This window comes from Montipora foliosa, chromosome 6 (genome assembly GCF_036669935.1).
Source record: "Montipora foliosa isolate CH-2021 chromosome 6, ASM3666993v2, whole genome shotgun sequence".
NCBI lineage: Eukaryota > Metazoa > Cnidaria > Anthozoa > Scleractinia > Acroporidae > Montipora > Montipora foliosa.
Window position 1 is genome coordinate 42,399,193 of NC_090874.1, and position 20,000 is coordinate 42,419,192.

General features: G+C 40.3%; 2 protein-coding genes across 3 annotated transcripts in view; both read left to right on the forward strand.

Annotated features, from left to right (window-relative positions):
• The window catches only part of LOC138007410 (uncharacterized), a 51,739-nt gene extending 45,001 nt beyond the window's left edge, over positions 1 to 6,738 (forward strand). For both annotated transcript variants that reach the window (XM_068854298.1, XM_068854297.1), the window contains exon 20: positions 4,139 to 6,738. In XM_068854298.1, coding sequence (XP_068710399.1) covers positions 4,139 to 4,855 — 717 coding nt within the window. In that variant the 3' untranslated portion in view covers positions 4,856 to 6,738. The remainder of the gene's footprint in view (positions 1 to 4,138) is intronic.
• Positions 6,739 to 14,042: 7,304 nt separating this feature from the next.
• Positions 14,043 to 14,726, forward strand: LOC138005585 (uncharacterized). Its single transcript, XM_068851791.1, has one exon. It carries the CDS (start codon positions 14,043 to 14,045, stop codon positions 14,724 to 14,726), a length of 684 nt encoding a protein of 227 aa, XP_068707892.1.
• The last annotated feature ends 5,274 nt before the right edge of the window (positions 14,727 to 20,000 follow it).

Sequence of the window (20,000 nt, forward strand, 5' to 3'; positions counted from 1 at the left end):
ACAATCTTGAGAACGTTTGAAGCATCCATTGTACCATTTTTCATTCTTATTTATATGCAGAGCATGTGCAGTAATGATGATGATGAACTTTATTTTTAAGTGTCTAGTTTTCTAGCGCTGGTGCACTAATTTGGGACACTGTAAATTGAAATCAACGCAAATCAAAGAAAAAGTTGATTTTTAGAACTGGAGACGACAAACAACAGTATAACTCCACAAAGAACATTCCATTACCATCTGAGAAAGAATTACAAACGATCGCCAACCGAAAAGACGGAACTTCTCTGCAAGCGAATGAGATGGAAAGCATTTTTCTTCTTAAAGCCTAACGTGAACAGCAATACAGGAAGGAAACGTTTGGCTTTTACTCGAGGAAAATACCGCCACAAATAACTGAAATTCTTAACTTTGAGAAAAGGCTCCTTCACGTGACCACAAACATCAAATTCCGCAAAGTCAACTGCTCCTTTCAGCGGAAAGTTTCTTAGATATCCTTGACCGCATTAACACCAAAGTTGTCCACGCTCTCAAGCTAAAGCAGTGAAAGAACACCAAAGCCGTTCTTAATTGGCTTAACAGCATCCAATGCAAATCAACTTGCTCATTCATTACCTTCGACGTTGTTGACTTTTATCCGTCTATCTCTATTGAATTACTTAATACGTCAACATCTCTAACGATGATCATCACATCATCCTCCAAGCAAAGCATCCTCCAAGCATCCTCCTCTCTTCTTTACTACCACGGTCAATTAAGGACCAAGAAAACATCATCTAATCTATTTGACATCATCATGGGTAGTTATGATGGGAGAACTGATGGTGCTGAATCGTGAGAGCTTGTTGGCGCATACCTGCTACACTTGCTAAAATATGAGTTTCGGGATATGTGCGATTTTGGCCTGTACAGAGACGATGATCTTGGAGTTTCCAAAACAACTCCCAGACAAACAGATCTGATTAAGAAGAAGCTTTGTGCCATCTTCAGCAAAACGGTCTGAGAATCACGATCGACGCAAACAAACAAATGGTAAACTTCATCGACGTAACTCTAGATTTAAAGAAGGTGGTACACACAGAACCTTTCATACACTTTGTTTTTCACCGCAATCAGCACGTCCCTCAAGTTCCAGAAAGAATCGTCACCGCAATGCCATCTGGTACAACCCCCCGTTCAGCAGAAACGTAGCCACCAACGTTGGACGTACATTTTTCAATATCCCTGACGAAGAATTCCATACAAATCACATCCTCCACAAAATCTTCAACCGGCCTACAATTAAAATCAGCTGCAGCTGTATGCCAAATCTCACGCAGAAAATCAAGAACAAGTACATCCTACGTTCCACAAATGATCCACCGAAATCACGCAACTGCCGAACATTTGAATGGTATGAGTTGCCAGTATGCCGGTATGAATGCTTTTGTGTGCCGTTAAGAATAGTAGTAAAAATGTCGTCACGCGATCCTTTTTGGATGAACCCACTTATTAAATATTTGTTGAAGATCAAGGTCAAAGTAACAGGTTCTCATAAAGATCTATTGAAGAGAATCTCTAACGCCATTATGGATAATAGAGTTCGTTTAAATTCTGCTAATGGTATCGGAAGTCGAGAGTGGTGCAAAATTGATAACAAATACCATCTGCAGTTATAAAGCTTCTTCTTGTTGTACACTAAGCGAAGCGGAAATTAGGGATCTCAACTGCTTTTTCGGTCAGTTGTGCACTGATAATGATTATCATAAACCAGAGCCCATATCAGTTCCATCTGATGCTGAAATACCACGCGTAAACGAAATGCATATGGAGATCACCCCTAGGTTTAAAGAAGACAGCCACCGGTTCAGATCCCTTTTTGGATACGGAAGGACCATGCTGAAATTCTTACTCCTGTGGTAGCTAAAATATGGAACCTGCCCTTTGAAAGCCATGCATGGTCGAGTTCGTGGAAGAGTGCCAAGACACCCCTCTTCCCAAGGTTGAAATTCGCAAGGAAGATGACGACTTTAGAGGAATAAACCCCAGTTATTGCTAGAGCATTCGAAAAGGTTGTTTATAAGTCTTACATTGTCGATAGTAGCTTGAGCCCCACACAGTTTGCTTATAGAGAAAGTGGCAGTTGTACTGACGCTCTTTTAACAATGCAATATGAAATTCTTAAGTCTTTGGATCGAAAGGGATGCAACGCAGTTAGGGTGCTTGCAATGGATTTCAGTAGTAAGGCCTTTGACACTGTTAAACACGATTTGTTATATATTTTTAATTGGTACTTAAGCTTTATTACTGATAGGAGACAAGGGGTTGTCTGCAATAGCATCACTTGTGATTGGATCAGCGTGAACAAAGGCACCACGCAAGGAAGTGTTAGTGGCTCCTCTTTATTTAATATATTCATAAATGATCTGCAAACAGATCCAGAGTCTAACTCTTTGTTGTTCAAGTATGCAGATCATTCCACTCTTATTATTCCTGTTTGGAAGGAAGGTGATAGTATTTCTGCAACTCATGTAGTTAACAACTTCATAGAATGGTCAATCGATAATGGTATGAAATGTAATTTCTCTAAATGTAAAGAAATGGTTTCCCGAAAGAAAGGCTACAATAATGTACTAGAGACAGTACAGAATATCCCCCCCGGGGGGTAGGGGGGTACTCGATGTATCCCTGGTTGGGGAGGTGTAGCGCGGCCCCTCATACCCTGACCCTGTTTAAGACAAATATCGCTGATTTTCCTGCCCATTTTAAGACAGAATTCCGATTTTTGATACCCTGTTTAAGACATTTAACCCAGTTTAAGACAAAAATTGATAAATCGATACCCTGATTAAGACAAAAAATGATAAATTCGATACCCTGTTAAAGACAAAAATCCCGAAAAACATACCCTGGCTGGCCGCACGTCCCCATTAAGCCCTTATCAGGGAGTACCCCCTCCCCCCCCCCCCCCCCCCGGGAATATCCCGCAACATCCACAACTATGTATCTACATTTCACGAAAATTGTAGGTTCTCTATTCATGTCAAGAATAAGTTGCCCGCAGCTAATAAAAGTCTAAACATTCTAAGAACTCGTGGAAGGAAGGGTATTGTCAAGCGGAGTTGGATAACTTATTCAGCACTTTAGTTTTGCCTAAGCTTATGTACGGAATATCTGTATACGGTTCATCTCTACCAGAACTTAATACCATACAATGTTTCCTTGATCGTTGTCATAAACGAAGATATACGTCCTCTCCTGTTTCCGTCATTAATTGCTTAGAAAAGTCCGATAAAGGTATTTTCAAGAAATTGAGCGAGTGGGAAGGTCATCCTTTACATCACTCTCTTCCTAGGATTAACCCTGCTACCCTTAAGTTGAGACAAGTCAAGCCTACATTTCTGATTTGTAATACCGAGCGTTTTAAAAATGCTTTTATTAACAGACTTAGTTTTCATTACAATTTAGCTATTAGAAATTAATGCATATTTCGCACTTTTTCAAGTATTCAATAGTTATAATCTATGCAACACTTGATATGTATTTTATCAGTGAAATAAAGACTACTACTACTACTACTACTACTACTAGTAGTAGTAGTAATCGGATCCTTGCTTTATACGTAAAGGGTTCTGGGATCGCCAGGGGGCAAACTGGCAAGTCGCTTTGAGGAAATGTGTGGCGGAAACTTATCCCACGTCAAAAAAACGATTTTGGAGAGAGATCAACGCTTTTCTCGACACAGTTTTATCAGAAATCGATTTTGGCAATATTGATACGTGGCAAGTGTAAGTTTTTGTTTGAATCACATCAGATAAAATTTGCTGATTCACTTCCTTGATTGCGTAAGGTTTATTGTGAAATGGTCTCAAAATATTACAAAATTAGGAATCATAAAATGATTTCTCTAGTTTATTTTAGACATACTCCATAAATTTACTTACAGAAAGATATCCAAACATGTTAAGATGGGCACTGTTCTAAAAAATTAAACCAGTTTAAAAAAATGAACTTTTTAAAACCGAAAACAAAATTAAACCACAAAATATATATGATGGTATGATCCTTTTATATACTATTTTGGCGGTCTAATCTACGCATTCACGCTTGCGCGCAAACTCACCTTTCCATAACCACGAATATTTCTTTTTTGTTTGTTTAGATGTGTTCATCGAAAAGCGCCAGTCCGCAACTTGTTTCAGAAGACATAATGGCGATAACACAGGCGACAAGTCATATCACAGAAATAGTCAGCACCAAATTCGAAGAAGCTAAGAGAGTGATTGATGGTTTTGAAATGACTCTGGACATCTCGCAAAGAGAAGTCGAAGAATTTATGAAAGATGTTGCTGAAAGTTTAGAAAGATTCGAAACGTCTTTAAGAGAGTGTCTCACTCTTTTAAAAGAGGAAAGAAGAAGAAGAAGTACAGAAGCAATTGAAATTCTGGAAAAACACGTTCGACCTGTTATGGGGGCCGATGTAGCTATAGCGCATTCGGCAATGGAATGGTTGGAGGAGGATATTGCCCATTCAATGGAGTGCTCGGTGGTGGAATCGGCACCTATTGAGACCCCCATCTATCGCGAACATGTAGAATATGTGAGTAAAAAGGATGGTGCGGGTTTGGAAGATTTAGAACCGTTAACCGACCTTTTGAAGAAGACGGGTGATGACTTGGCAAATGTCAAGAAAACCACAAGTGACAGGTTTGATTTATTTCTTAAAAGTCTTCGACTTGTGGAAAACAGATTTGAAAACACCATAAAAGGAAATGAAAACAAGAGAAGAGAAATCATGAAAACGATTTCAGTTCTTTTTAAATCGTTAGAGGAAGGAGAAGGTTTACAAAACCCCTTTAAACCATATTGCGTCACATAGTTTAATTTTGCAACAGAAATTAATATTAGGAGGATGCATGATATTCATTGCTGTAGGGACGACAAATAAACTAAAGAGAGCTCATGGACAGTCTTAAAATTGACGGTAGAACTTTAGGATTAAGATCAGTGCTATCAGCATCATCCGTGATTCAATCGGTAGCTGGTGTAACTCTCGAAAAGAAGGGGTGATATACTCTCTCTCTTTAGTTCCCAGTAATTAAGTGTGCGTTATCGCGTTCAAGACGTTTTTGAGCTACGAAAAGTTAACTGTTTTCCTCTCTAACACGTCTTGACACTACTTCATTAGAACGGCTAAATATCTTTTTGCTCTTAGAGACGATTACTAAAAAAAAACTGACAGAGACTGCTGTCCTGGCATGCCGAAATGTTCATTGCCGGTTTCCGTCTGTGGCTCAAAAATGTCCCGTGTGTAAGCTCGATCCCTAATGGTTTATGCAGTTCCTGTTTTGGACGACCGTGAAGGACGCTCTTTCCATACTCCAAACGTGATATTAGGAGTCAAGTGCCTAAAATGGCAGAACTTCTGATTCTGCATGCTCCTCCTCCAGTGCCTGAGATTGTGCGGAAAAGTGGCCTGGCCAAACGATAAATGTTGATCGATCCAACATTTTGAAAGTTACCGGGTGGCCAAACGATATCAAACATCCTTTCCAAATACTTTAACATAACACGCATAGGATTTTGGGTAAGATATCTATGGCATCTATGGCAACGACTCAATTTGGTAGTCACAATGCGCGTGCGCGCGTGTAACATGTTGTTGATGCAGGCCAAACGAAAAGAATTACATACATCCATCTTCAGAACAAAAGAAATTTTGTAAGATTTATGCTATATCAAACATGTTGCAACATGATCCAATCAACATTTAAGCGTTCGGCCACCGTGTTTGATGACCATTGAACATATTATGTGCAATGGTCATCAAACACGGTGGTCAAAAGCTTAAACGTTGATTCACCCAACATGTGTGATCGAACAATACTTATCGTTTGGCCGGGCCTTCTCGTTTCATGAAGATCCTTGAAACTGGGATCTTCGTATTGACAGCTTACTCTCTAAAGTCGGTAGTTGACTGTATAGTCTCAAAGTATGTAAGTGTTACGGGTACACTAAAGAGTTATTTGCCTCAGTTATTCAAACGATGAATAACGCTATCTGCCGGTTAAACTGATCACTATCCAGTGGATAAGTCAATTGCGCTATCCAATGGTTGGTGATTTATCCGTTGCATGGTGTTATACTTCTTTTGAACAACTGGGGCCAGCTCATCAATCTCTTCGAATCCTTGATAATGTCATTATTTTTGTATGGATTAGAAGTTTGCAGGGTTTCTCAGTGCCTTTAAAGGCAAATATTTAGATGAGACCCCAGTTGTAGAAACGATGGATAGCGCTATCAGCCGGATAAATCACTATCCAGTGGATAAGTAATAGTGAAACCAATTGCGCTATCCAATGGATAGTGATTTATCCGGTGGATAGCGTTATCCACTTTTTGGATAACTGGGACCAGATGGACACCTTCGTCAGGCGTGCCTATCGTTTTGATTATACAAGTAAGATCATTTTCGTAGGAGTATATTGTAGGGACCGTAACTTGATTAACAGAATCTCTGGTGACACTCAGTTCATGTATTTTATGACTATGTAGTTTCCTTCTAAACGTAATAGGAATAGGGAAAGAGAAACAGGCCATGACTTCGTATTCTCCAGAGTGACTGAAACCGAACATTTCAAGAAGACGTTTGCAAAAATATATCCCTTTGGATTAATTTTTGTAACTTTGCAATACACTGTCTTTTGTTGATTGTAAAACCATGCATATGTTGTGTTCGATTCTTAATAAATACTTCTACTTCTACAAAAGTTTGAGATTTTCTTTGGCAACGGATTTGCGCGTGCGAACAAGAAGCCTGCTTTCTTGTATGTCCCATTTATGTGCATGGCTATATGAAACACAGTGAACGAAACGACAGAACAACAACAACAGCTGTTAAGAATCCCAACTGGCCAGAGGTAAACCAGTTGGCTATTTACAAATGCAGCTGAGAAGTTGAACCAGTGAATATCAGGATCAATTCGTTACGCGCGAGTGTGTATTGATATTTTCTTTTTTAGCGGAGCTCCGAGGGCGCCAAAGACGCGCGCGGAGCACCATTGGTAAAAAAATATGGTAATCCATCTGCGAGAAAATTTGGTTTTGATCAGCGTACGACCGTGTGTCCACCCCTTCATGTATGCTAATATGACCAGTATCACGTGACTATATTGCCGGGTCAAGTTTAGAGTTCATCGCGGTCAGCTTTTTTTAAAAGTTGACCGCTGACCAGGTACTGGGTTTCGATTGGATCGAAAGCCAGGTTAACTTATTATGATGACTACACCAGAATGACTGAAAACAGCAAGAATTTTTGTCATCGTTATGAAAACTGCTTCCATATCAAATTTTCAACAAACGTATGCAAAGTAGTTCATATTTACACAACATGATGAATCCACAGAATCCAAGAAGGCAGAAAAATCTCACAAAAACCTTTTCCAGCCAAAAATTTTATTGAAACAAGAAACAGATTTGCCTTTAGAGGGAAGAAAGAAATTTCCATTTCATTGCTTGCTTGCGTGCGTGCAAACAAGCAACACACTCCTTGGCTTCTTTCACGATTTTTTCCCTGTTGTTTGAGTACTTGATCGTGAGTTGAGTTATGTTTTTAAGATTCTACTTTCTACGATATAGCAGCTCATTAGACGTCAGTAAACATCACCAGCCGTTATTACACGTTACCAGCAGTTACTACCGGTCAGTAGACGTTAGTACACATCACCAGCCGTCATTACATGTTCCTAGCGTTTACTACTCGTCACTAGACATTAATGCACATCACTACCCGTTATTACACATTACTAGGAGTCACTATTCGTCGTTGGACGTTACTACACACCAATAGCCGTTATTACACGTTGCTAGCAGTTAATATTCGTCATTAGACGTTAACTACACATCACCAGCCGCTATTAGATGTTACTAGCAGTTACTACTAGCAGTCACTACTCGTCACTAGACGTTACTGCATATCACCGGCCGTTATTATACGTTAATAGCAGCTACTACCCGTCATTAGACTTTTTTTTTTTTTTCAATTCATTTATTTAAATACAGTACTTACATTACTTACAATACACCGTTACTTACACTACTACTGCTACTCACAAAAAACTATCTTAACTTACACTACTAATACTATTCACAATATCGTACTTTACATTGTTCACTATACTTGGCAATCATTACATATAAAAATAAATAAATAAATAAATTAAAAATAAATAAATAAAAGAATAAAAAATATATTTAAAAAAAAAACCTTTCTATGTATGAATGAGTGTCTAAAAGCTCATGATCACGGATGCTCGAACGCTTGGTGACTCCGTGGATAATTTGCTCTTTAAAAATACTTTGAACGCTGTTATGCTGTAAGATTCACTTTCTTTGGCTGCAGTATAGATGTAGTAACAGGCTACTATAAGGCACAGGTTGACAGCGCGAAAAAATCGCTTCTCGGGGTGATGTGCGTATATTTTAGCATTGTTCGTCAGAGCTACCGTCGTCAAGTTATTAGAGTTCCACCAAGAGGCAAAAAGGTTCCAGAAAGTATGAACGTGCTGACATTCTACGAACAGATGCTCTAAGGTCTGTCTTACACCACACAATTGACATTCATCGTTTTCGATAATTTTAGATCTAAAAAGTTTGCTGCGAGTGTAAAGAATATGGTGGTTGATTTTGAATTGAAACATCGAGAGCTTTATTTTTTTGGTGACTTGAAACGGGAGAATGTATAACGGCTCGATGCTCTGATCAGTAAAACCGGCCTTAGTTAGACGAGCTTTAGATGTAGGTATTTGGAACGTTTTGGAGACGTAAAGTGAGCGTGCTTGCTGACAAGTCCAAAATGAAATATTTAAGGGGTGCGTCGCGGACTGTTCTGTAGTAACCGATTCGTTTTCAAGATCACGGTTAAAGGCTTCTTTCCAGTACTTTAAAATGGCGTTGCACAACCCAAAATAACGCAGAAAGTTTGTTTTTATTTTATACTTTTTCCTAAATTCAGGGAAGGAAAAGAAATTTCCTTCTTGGTCTAGAATATCCGATAGGGTCTTTACTCCGGCATTATACCATTGTCGATAAAAAATGGACTTTACCCCGATTGTGATAAAGTGGTTATTCCATAAGATCTCTGTGGCATGTCATGCATGACACTGCTAGACTGCTAGACACCAGGTTCCCCCCCCCCACCCCCCAGATATGTAACCAGGCCCTCAGCCTCACACAATCGTGTGTCTCGTAGCTCGCTTCACTTTTATTAAAAGTTCCATTGTAAGTTCTGTTCTTTAGTCCAGCTGTGATAGTATTCCCCCAACGCGACATGGTGTCAGCAGTGCAAACACTAAAAATCCTTCGAACAAAGTGTAGACTCTCCGTAGCCTCTTGTTTTTAAAATGTCTTCTTGTTAGTATTTAAAATAATTTGTAAAATAGTTTTTAACTTAAAATAGTTTTTAAAATAGCCTCTTGTTAGTTGTTTCATAAATTAAATTTGGTCCAGAACGTAAAAATTCACCTAAATGCTCAGCAGATAAGCTTAATTAAAGAAATGTTGTTGGCTTCCCAAATTAACTTCATGTTACACCAGAATGACTGAAAAACAGCAAGAATTTTTGTCATCGTTATGAAAACTGCTTCCATATCAAATTTTCAACAAACGTATGCAAAGTAGTTCATATTTACACAACATGATGAATCCACAGAATCCAAGAAGGCAGAAAAATCTCACAAAACCTTTTCCAGCCAAAAATTTTATTGAAACAAGAAACAGATTTGCCTTTAGAGGGAAGAAAGAAATTTCCATTTCATTGCTTGCTTGCGTGCGTGCAAACAAGCAACACACTCCTTGGCTTCTTTCACGATTTTTTCCCTGTTGTTTGAGTCCTTGATCGTGAGTTGAGTTATGTTTTTAAGATTCTACTTTCTACGATATAGCAGCTCATTAGACGTCAGTAAACATCACCAGCCGTTATTACACGTTACCAGCAGTTACTACCGGTCAGTAGACGTTAGTACACATCACCAGCCGTCATCACATGTTCCTAGCGTTTACTACTCGTCACTAGACATTAATGCATATCACTACCCGTTATTACACATTACTAGGAGTTACTATTCGTCGTTGGACGTTACTACACACCACTAGCCGTTATTACACGTTGCTAGCAGTTAATATTCGTCATTAGACGTTAACTACACATCACCAGCCGCTATTAGATGTTACTAGCAGTTACTACTAGCAGTCACTACTCGTCACTAGACGTTACTGCATATCACCGGCCGTTATTATACGTTAATAGCAGCTACTACCCGTCATTAGACTTTTTTTTTTTTCAATTCATTTATTTAAATACAGTACTTACATTACTTACAATACACCGTTACTTACACTACTACTGCTACTCACAAAAAACTATCTTAACTTACACTACTAATACTATTCACAATATCGTACTTTACATTGTTCACTATACTTGGCAATCATTACATATAAAAATAAATAAATAAATTAAAAATAAATAAATAAAAGAATAAAAAATATACTTAAAAAAAAAAACCTGTCTATGTATGAATGAGTGTCTAAAAGCTCATGATCACGGATGCTCGAACGCTTGGTGACTCCGTGGATAATTTGCTCTTTAAAAATACTTTGAACGCTGTTATGCTGTAAGATTCACTTTCTTTGGCTGCAGTATAGATGTAGTAACAGGCTACTATAAGGCACAGGTTGACAGCGCGAAAAAATCGCTTCTCGGGGTGATGTGCGTATATTTTAGCATTGTTCGTCAGAGCTACCGTCGTCAAGTTATTAGAGTTCCACCAAGAGGCAAAAAGGTTCCAGAAAGTATGAACGTGCTGACATTCTACGAACAGATGCTCTAAGGTCTGTCTTACACCACACAATTGACATTCATCGTTTTCGATAATTTTAGATCTAAAAAGTTTGCTGCGAGTGTAAAGAATATGGTGGTTGATTTTGAATTGAAACATCGAGAGCTTTATTTTTTTGGTGACTTGAAACGGGAGAATGTATAACGGCTCGATGCTCTGATCAGTAAAACCGGCCTTAGTTAGACGAGCTTTAGATGTAGGTATTTGGAACGTTTTGGAGACGTAAAGTGAGCGTGCTTGCTGACAAGTCCAAAATGAAATATTTAAAGGGTGCGTCGCGGACTGTTCTGTAGTAACCGATTCGTTTTCAAGATCACGGTTAAAGGCTTCTTTCCAGTACTTTAAAATGGCGTTGCACAACCCAAAATAACGCAGAAAGTTTGTTTTTATTTTATACTTTTTCCTAAATTCAGGGAAGGAAAAGAAATTTCCTTCTTGGTCTAGAATATCCGATAGGGTCTTTACTCCGGCATTATACCATTGTCGATAAAAAATGGACTTTACCCCGATTGTGATAAAGTGGTTATTCCATAAGATCTCTGTGGCATGTCATGCATGACACTGCTAGACTGCTAGACACCAGGTTCCCCCCCCCCCCCACCCCCCAGATATGTAACCAGGCCCTCAGCCTCACACAATCGTGTGTCTCGTAGCTCGCTTCACTTTTATTAAAAGTTCCATTGTAAGTTCTGTTCTTTAGTCCAGCTGTGATAGTATTCCCCCAACGCGACATGGTGTCAGCAGTGCAAACACTAAAAATCCTTCGAACAAAGTGTAGACTCTCCGTAGCCTCTTGTTTTTAAAATGTCTTCTTGTTAGTATTTAAAATAATTTGTAAAATAGTTTTTAACTTAAATAGTTTTTAAAATAGCCTCTTGTTAGTTGTTTCATAAATTAAATTTGGTCCAGAACGTAAAAATTCACCTAAATGCTCAGCAGATAAGCTTAATTAAAGAAATGTTGTTGGCTTCCCAAATTAACTTCATGTTACACCAGAATGACTGAAAAACAGCAAGAATTTTTGTCATCGTTATGAAAACTGCTTCCATATCAAATTTTCAACAAACGTATGCAAAGTAGTTCATATTTACACAACATGATGAATCCACAGAATCCAAGAAGGCAGAAAAATCTCACAAAACCTTTTCCAGCCAAAAATTTTATTGAAACAAGAAACAGATTTGCCTTTAGAGGGAAGAAAGAAATTTCCATTTCATTGCTTGCTTGCGTGCGTGCAAACAAGCAACACACTCCTTGGCTTCTTTCACGATTTTTTCCCTGTTGTTTGAGTCCTTGATCGTGAGTTGAGTTATGTTTTTAAGATTCTACTTTCTACGATATAGCAGCTCATTAGACGTCAGTAAACATCACCAGCCGTTATTACACGTTACCAGCAGTTACTACCGGTCAGTAGACGTTAGTACACATCACCAGCCGTCATCACATGTTCCTAGCGTTTACTACTCGTCACTAGACATTAATGCATATCACTACCCGTTATTACACATTACTAGGAGTTACTATTCGTCGTTGGACGTTACTACACACCACTAGCCGTTATTACACGTTGCTAGCAGTTAATATTCGTCATTAGACGTTAACTACACATCACCAGCCGCTATTAGATGTTACTAGCAGTTACTACTAGCAGTCACTACTCGTCACTAGACGTTACTGCATATCACCGGCCGTTATTATACGTTAATAGCAGCTACTACCCGTCATTAGACTTTTTTTTTTTTCAATTCATTTATTTAAATACAGTACTTACATTACTTACAATACACCGTTACTTACACTACTACTGCTACTCACAAAAAACTATCTTAACTTACACTACTAATACTATTCACAATATCGTACTTTACATTGTTCACTATACTTGGCAATCATTACATATAAAAATAAATAAATAAATAAATTAAAAATAAATAAATAAAAGAATAAAAAATATACTTAAAAAAAAAAACCTGTCTATGTATGAATGAGTGTCTAAAAGCTCATGATCACGGATGCTCGAACGCTTGGTGACTCCGTGGATAATTTGCTCTTTAAAAATACTTTGAACGCTGTTATGCTGTAAGATTCACTTTCTTTGGCTGCAGTATAGATGTAGTAACAGGCTACTATAAGGCACAGGTTGACAGCGCGAAAAAATCGCTTCTCGGGGTGATGTGCGTATATTTTAGCATTGTTCGTCAGAGCTACCGTCGTCAAGTTATTAGAGTTCCACCAAGAGGCAAAAAGGTTCCAGAAAGTATGAACGTGCTGACATTCTACGAACAGATGCTCTAAGGTCTGTCTTACACCACACAATTGACATTCATCGTTTTCGATAATTTTAGATCTAAAAAGTTTGCTGCGAGTGTAAAGAATATGGTGGTTGATTTTGAATTGAAACATCGAGAGCTTTATTTTTTTGGTGACTTGAAACGGGAGAATGTATAACGGCTCGATGCTCTGATCAGTAAAACCGGCCTTAGTTAGACGAGCTTTAGATGTAGGTATTTGGAACGTTTTGGAGACGTAAAGTGAGCGTGCTTGCTGACAAGTCCAAAATGAAATATTTAAGGGGTGCGTCGCGGACTGTTCTGTAGTAACCGATTCGTTTTCAAGATCACGGTTAAAGGCTTCTTTCCAGTACTTTAAAATGGCGTTGCACAACCCAAAATAACGCAGAAAGTTTGTTTTTATTTTATACTTTTTCCTAAATTCAGGGAAGGAAAAGAAATTTCCTTCTTGGTCTAGAATATCCGATAGGGTCTTTACTCCGGCATTATACCATTGTCGATAAAAAATGGACTTTCCCCCGATTGTGATAAAGTGGTTATTCCATAAGATCTCTGTGGCATGTCATGCATGACACTGCTAGACTGCTAGACACCAGGTTCCCCCCCCCCCCCACCCCCCAGATATGTAACCAGGCCCTCAGCCTCACACAATCGTGTGTCTCGTAGCTCGCTTCACTTTTATTAAAAGTTCCATTGTAAGTTCTGTTCTTTAGTCCAGCTGTGATAGTATTCCCCCAACGCGACATGGTGTCAGCAGTGAGTCGACCTCTTTGCTAGAGGAGAAGCAAGACGAATTCACGCCGAAAAGGACAAGAACAAAGCCGACAGGACAAGAGAATATTCGCATCTGATCGGCGCCATATTGTATTTCGCAAAGATGCCCGACACCGAAGAACAAGCGGATGCGCCACTGATAATGCCGCCAGCGAATCGTCCACCGCCGAAACCTCTGGTAATCGATGATAACCTAGCCACAAGTTGGAAACAGTGGAAGAAAATATGGCAGCGTTACGAAATCGCCGCCGGGATTTATCAACAATCTGACCTCGTGCGAGTTTCGACGTTACTCTCTGTCATCGGCGAGAACGCGGTCAAGATTTTCGATACGTTTACCTGGAGAGAAGGCGAACAGGATGACAAAATGAAGGACGTGCTGGCGAAATTCGACGAGTATTGTGAACCACGTACACAAGTAATTTACCAAAGATATCGCTTCAATAACAGAAAACAGGAAGCTGGCGAGAGCATTGCCGCTTACGTAACCGAGTTCCGCATGATTGCGAAGAACTGTGCTCACGATGGCATCACGCCCGACGAAATTTTACGCGATCGCTTGGTCCTAGGCATTCGTGACGACAAGGTTCGAGAACGGCTATTACGAGTCACTGACTTGACTTTACAGAAAGCATTAGACATATGCAAAGCGGCTGAACAGACCAGTCAACAGCTAAAGATGATGAGCAGTGCACCTGACGAGGTGGTTGGTGTGGTCCGACAGACCCCGCAGAACCAAAGAAAGACACGGGACTCAACCGGCCACCGACCGGAATGCCGTTTTTGAGGTTGCCATCATGCTACTCGCCAGTGTCCCGCCTATGGGCAAACCTGCCGTAAGTGCGGCCAAAAGAACCACTTCCAGTCTAAGTGCCGTTTAGCCAACCCGCAAGTAAATAATGTACAAATACCAGAGGAGGTTTTCCGAATAAGCCAAGTTGGGGCTGGCTTGCGTGCGATGATCACAATGGGAGTTGGTACGCAGTCCACTGAGAGTCAAGTAACTTTCCAACATGATACTGGCGCAGAATGCAACCTTCTGTCCCTGAAAGAATATAAGCGCGCCATAGGGGATACGGAAATGCAGCACGTCAAGTTCTGCTCCCACAAGTTTATCAAAACGTACACTAACGAACGTTACAAAATCCTTGTCTTTGCTGACATCCCTACATGGCGCCGTGAACATGCCACCGTATTGCAGTTTAACATCACTGAAGATGACCTAGCACCACTTTTATCCTACCAAGCGTGTATGGATCTGGCGCTTATCTCGATTAACGACAGTGACGACATATTTTTCCCCACGCCGAGAGTCGGTTCCACGACCGAGTTTAAGGATGTATTTGAAGGACTGGGAGACCTCCCAGGAGAGTACCACATAGCAACTGACGACACAGTACGGCCGGTGGTCCATCCACCTCGCCGGAGTAAGCAAGAGTAAGCTAGACGAAATGGTAGAAAGTGACGTCATCGCACCAGTTAATGAGCCTACCGCGTGGGTTTCCAGCATGTTAGTGGTGGCCAAGCCAAACAAGCTGCGCATATGCCTTGATCCCCGTGATCTTAACAAAGCCATCCGTCGCGAGCATTATCAATTGCCCACTGTGGAAGAAATAGTGACCAGGCTCACCCAAGCAAAGAAATTCACTGTGGTGGATGCTAAAGATGGTTTTTGGCAGAAACGTCCTGACACCGACTCCGGTTACAAAACCAGCTTTAACACACCATTTCGGCGTTATAGGTGGAAGAGGATGCCCTTTGGGATCTGCTCAGCACCGGAGATTTGGCAACGCACGATGCATAAATTTGTGGAGGACCTTGAGGGGGTGGAAGTTATTGCGGACGACTTCTTGATTGCTGGATTTGGCACTACTGACGACGAAGTAAACCTGAGCCCGGATAGTAACGAACGCGCGTTCCTTGAGAAGTGTCGTCAGCGGAACCTGAAGTTGAATCGAGCGAAAGTACGTCGACATCAGTCCAGTGTGAAATTTATGGGGCACCTACTCACCTCAGAGGGCCTCAAACCCGACCCCGACAAGATTCAAGCCATATTGCAGCTGCCTGAACCCGAAGACCGGCCTGCGTTGAAGAGGTTTCTAGGGATGGTCACGTACCTCTCAAAGTTTATGCCCCACCTTTCAGAGATGACTGAGCCCCTCAGACGTCTGGAGGACAAAGATGTGGAGTTCCAGTGGCTGGAGCAGCCCTCCGTAGCCATCGCGACCATAAAGAAGTTCCTTACCGAGGCGCCTGTGCTCAAGTATTATGATGTTAGCAAACCTGTCACTGTGCAGTGCGATGCCAGCCAGTCTGGTTTAGGAGCATACAAAAATTTGGTTTTATCAACGGAGTTGATAATGTAAATTGGCCACCGTACAGAAAAAAGGTTTAGGAGCAGTTCTTCTGCAAGATGACCAACCCAATTGTTATGCGTCCCGTGCCCTGACTGACACAGAAATGCGCTATGCGCAAATCGAAAAAGAAATGCTGGCCATTGTCTGGCCCTGCGACACGTTTGACCAATACCTGTATGGACGTGATACAGTAACTGTTGAAAGTGACCACGAGCCACTGAAATCTGTGTTTAAGAAAGAGATCCACAAGCCACCCAAGCGCCTACAGCGCAAGCGTCTGGCGTTACAGAAATACAACCTAGATGTACAATACAAGAAAGGGCACCTCATGTATATTGCTGATACACTTAGTCGAGCCTACATGAAAACAACAGAACGAGCTCATTCAGAGCCCTGTGAGATTCGCGCCCTCGAGACGGTAGACCATGAAGAACATGTGCGAGTGGACACCCCCAAACGAGATGTGTTCCGGGAGCAAATAGCTGCAGACCCTGAGATCCAGGAGTTAATTCGTATTATTGCTCAAGGGTGGTCAGAGACGAAACACTGCCCGCCTGCTCTTCGCCCTTACTATGATGAGCTCAGTGAGCTGATTGAGTCTCAAGGGTTGGTTTTCCGTGGTGAGCAGCTGGTAGTACCTCGATCGCTTCGTAAGGACATGCTGAATCAGATACACAACAGTCACGTTGGCATTGGAGGTTGCATTCGTCGGGCACGCGAAATATTATACTGGCCAGGAATGAGTGCGGAGATCCGTGATTTTGTCTCAAGATGCTCCACCTGCCAGACGTATAGACCAGCACAGGCTCGGGAAGAGCTGAACCCTCATGACTTGCCCTCTCGCCCATGGGAAAAGATTGCAGCAGATTTGTTTGAATTGGGACATCAAGCATTCCTGATCCTAGTAGATTACTGGTCTAACTACTTTCAAGTCGCGGAGATTCACACGAAGACGGCACACGCTGCGATTACGCAATTCAAGGTGCAGTTTGCTCGTCATGGGATTCCCGAGGTAGTAATCATTGACAATGGCCCTGATTTCGCCAACGAAGCATTTGCAAAGTTTGCCAGTACATGGAAGTTCGAGCACAGAACGTCGAGTCTGCGATATCCACAGTCAAACGGTAAAGCGGAAAATGCTGTCAAAACGTGTAAAGGACTGTTAAGGAAAGCAAAGGAGGACAAGAAAGATCTCTTACTGGCAATTCTAGATTGGCGAAATACCCCAAGCGAGGGATTTGGCACCTCACCCGTTCAAAGGCTGAGGGCCTGGTTACATATCTCGTGGGGACCTGGTGTCTAGCAGTCTAGCAGTGTCACGCATGACACGCCACAATCTCATTTTCTATTTCTTTTTTTGTTGAAGGAGTGTGCTTGATAATCCCTTCCCAAACATTCAAGACGTCGCGGTAAAAAGGTGGAAGGAAGGACAATTCAGGCAAAGTTTTAATAGAGAAATTACATTCGAACAGCAGCGGGCCACCTACGTGCTGTAATAGATCGAAGGGTATTTTCTTCCAGGACTGCGTTTGAGGATTGAGGAACCGTTTTACCCAACCCGCTTTCAAAAATTTATTTATGATTTTAAAGTCAGGCATATTAAGTCCGTCGTCCTTAATCTTACCAATCATTGTGGAATGTTTGATTTTAGGCGGTTTGTGGTTCCATACGAAGCTAGAAAGAAGCTTACTCACTTGGTCAACAAATCCACTGGGTACACTCAGAACAGAGGCAATAAAAACTATCTTTGAAAGAGCTAAATTTTTGACAATGTTTATTTTCCCGTAAAGTGTGAGATCTCGTGGTGACCAGATGTTAAGACATTTTTCTAGAGTAAGCAATCTTTTTTCAAAATTATCTTTTACGGATATTTCCGAGTCACGGGAGAAGCAAACGCCTTGACACACACACTTCAGGGGCCAGTTAATGCCCAAGCGATTTGTGGGTTGTGGATTGTTTTTTCCCAACCACATTGCCTCCGTTTTACGGTTAGGTTAATTCCAATCCCGAACAACTTTTAAAAGCCTCTAATTTCTCAAAAAGCTTTACAACTGAATCTATGTCTCGCACGAAACAGGAGGTGTCATCTGCATATTGTGAAAGCTTATACTCCTTTCCCTTAATATTTATACCCATTATCTTATGGTCATTTCTTATTGAATTTGCTAAAATTCAACGGCAATTACAAAGAGTATACCGGAAAGCGGACACCCCTGTCTTACGCCTCGTTGTAAATCAAAGAAGGGCGTTGCGTAGCCATTATTAATAACGCAGCTTTTAATGTTTTTGTAAAAAGTCTTAACCTATTGTATTAAATATCACTGGAAAACTTGAAAATTTACAGGCACATGTAAATCCAGTTTCCAAAGTGTAAATTTGGATTTACATGTTTTGTAAATTACAATTTACACGTTAAGGTTCCGTAAACTAAGATTTACAAGGTATTTACATGTTGGAGTGAATTAGGTAAATACCCTGTAAATAGTAATTGACATGGTCATGTTCTTGAAGTATAAATGGAGGAACATGTAAATAAAATTTAGATTGTTTCAAATGAATTTACAGTATGTTAATCATGTAAATGGGTTTAAAATACCCTGTAAATAACATGTAAATTGTTACAATCCTGTAAATTGAATTTTCATGAAACTTTCATGCTTCAGTTGATCATGTAAATTAACTGTAAATAGTGACTGAAAATCATTCTTTCGGAAGTTCAAGTTCAAGAACATGTAAATGACATGGAAGTGGAGTTTTCAAAAAGTAAGGTTTCAAAAACCATGTTAATAAAATTTTCACGAGACTTTCTTCACTGATGTTCGAACAAGTAAATCATGTAAATTTTTCAGTAGAGAGTATAATGTAATGGTCATTTTATGGGAGACACAAATTTGAAAATGAGGAATAGTTTATGAGAAAGGGAGGGCTCTTGAAACCAAACCTCTCTCCGTTACAAAATACAGCTTCAACTTTAATTACCTGGAACAATTGTGGATTTCTCATTGGCGAAATAATAAAAAAACTGAGCCGATTAAAGGGATGTTGATACTTGAACCATGCAAATAATGGAGCAAGCGACAAAATAAATAAACAATGTGGCATCTGAAATGGCTCAGGATTGCTCAGGCTGTGGGAAATTTGTTTCGTCTGACGCTCTATGATGTTTGACAGTTGGATGCCCGAGGTTTTTTCTCTCTTAGAGCGACAGAATAGCGAGTTGCGAGTCGCTGCTCTTAATCTAAGAATTTGGTTTTATCAACGGAGTTGATAATGTAAAGTGGCCACCGTACAGAGATGGCCAATTTACATTATCAACTCCGTTGATAAAACCAAATTTTTGTATACTACATCCCCACCGACGCAGCACCACAGTTTCTTTACAAACTACCCCTTCATTCTTAATCTAAGAGATTGATTTACTTGATGGTTACAAGATCTTTAAAGGCTCCCTTTTCCAATTTCTATGATATTTACAGGATCTTTTCAGTTTTCCTTTTCGATTTATGTGTTATTTACAAGATCTTGACAGTCTCATTTTTTCAACTTACATGATATTTACAGGATCTTGACAGTCTCCCATTTTCGATTTACATGCTATTTACAGGATCTTGACAGTCTCCCATTTTCGATTTACATGCTATTTACAGGATCTTGATAGTCTCCCTTTTTCGATTTCCATGTTATTTACACGATCTTGACAGTCT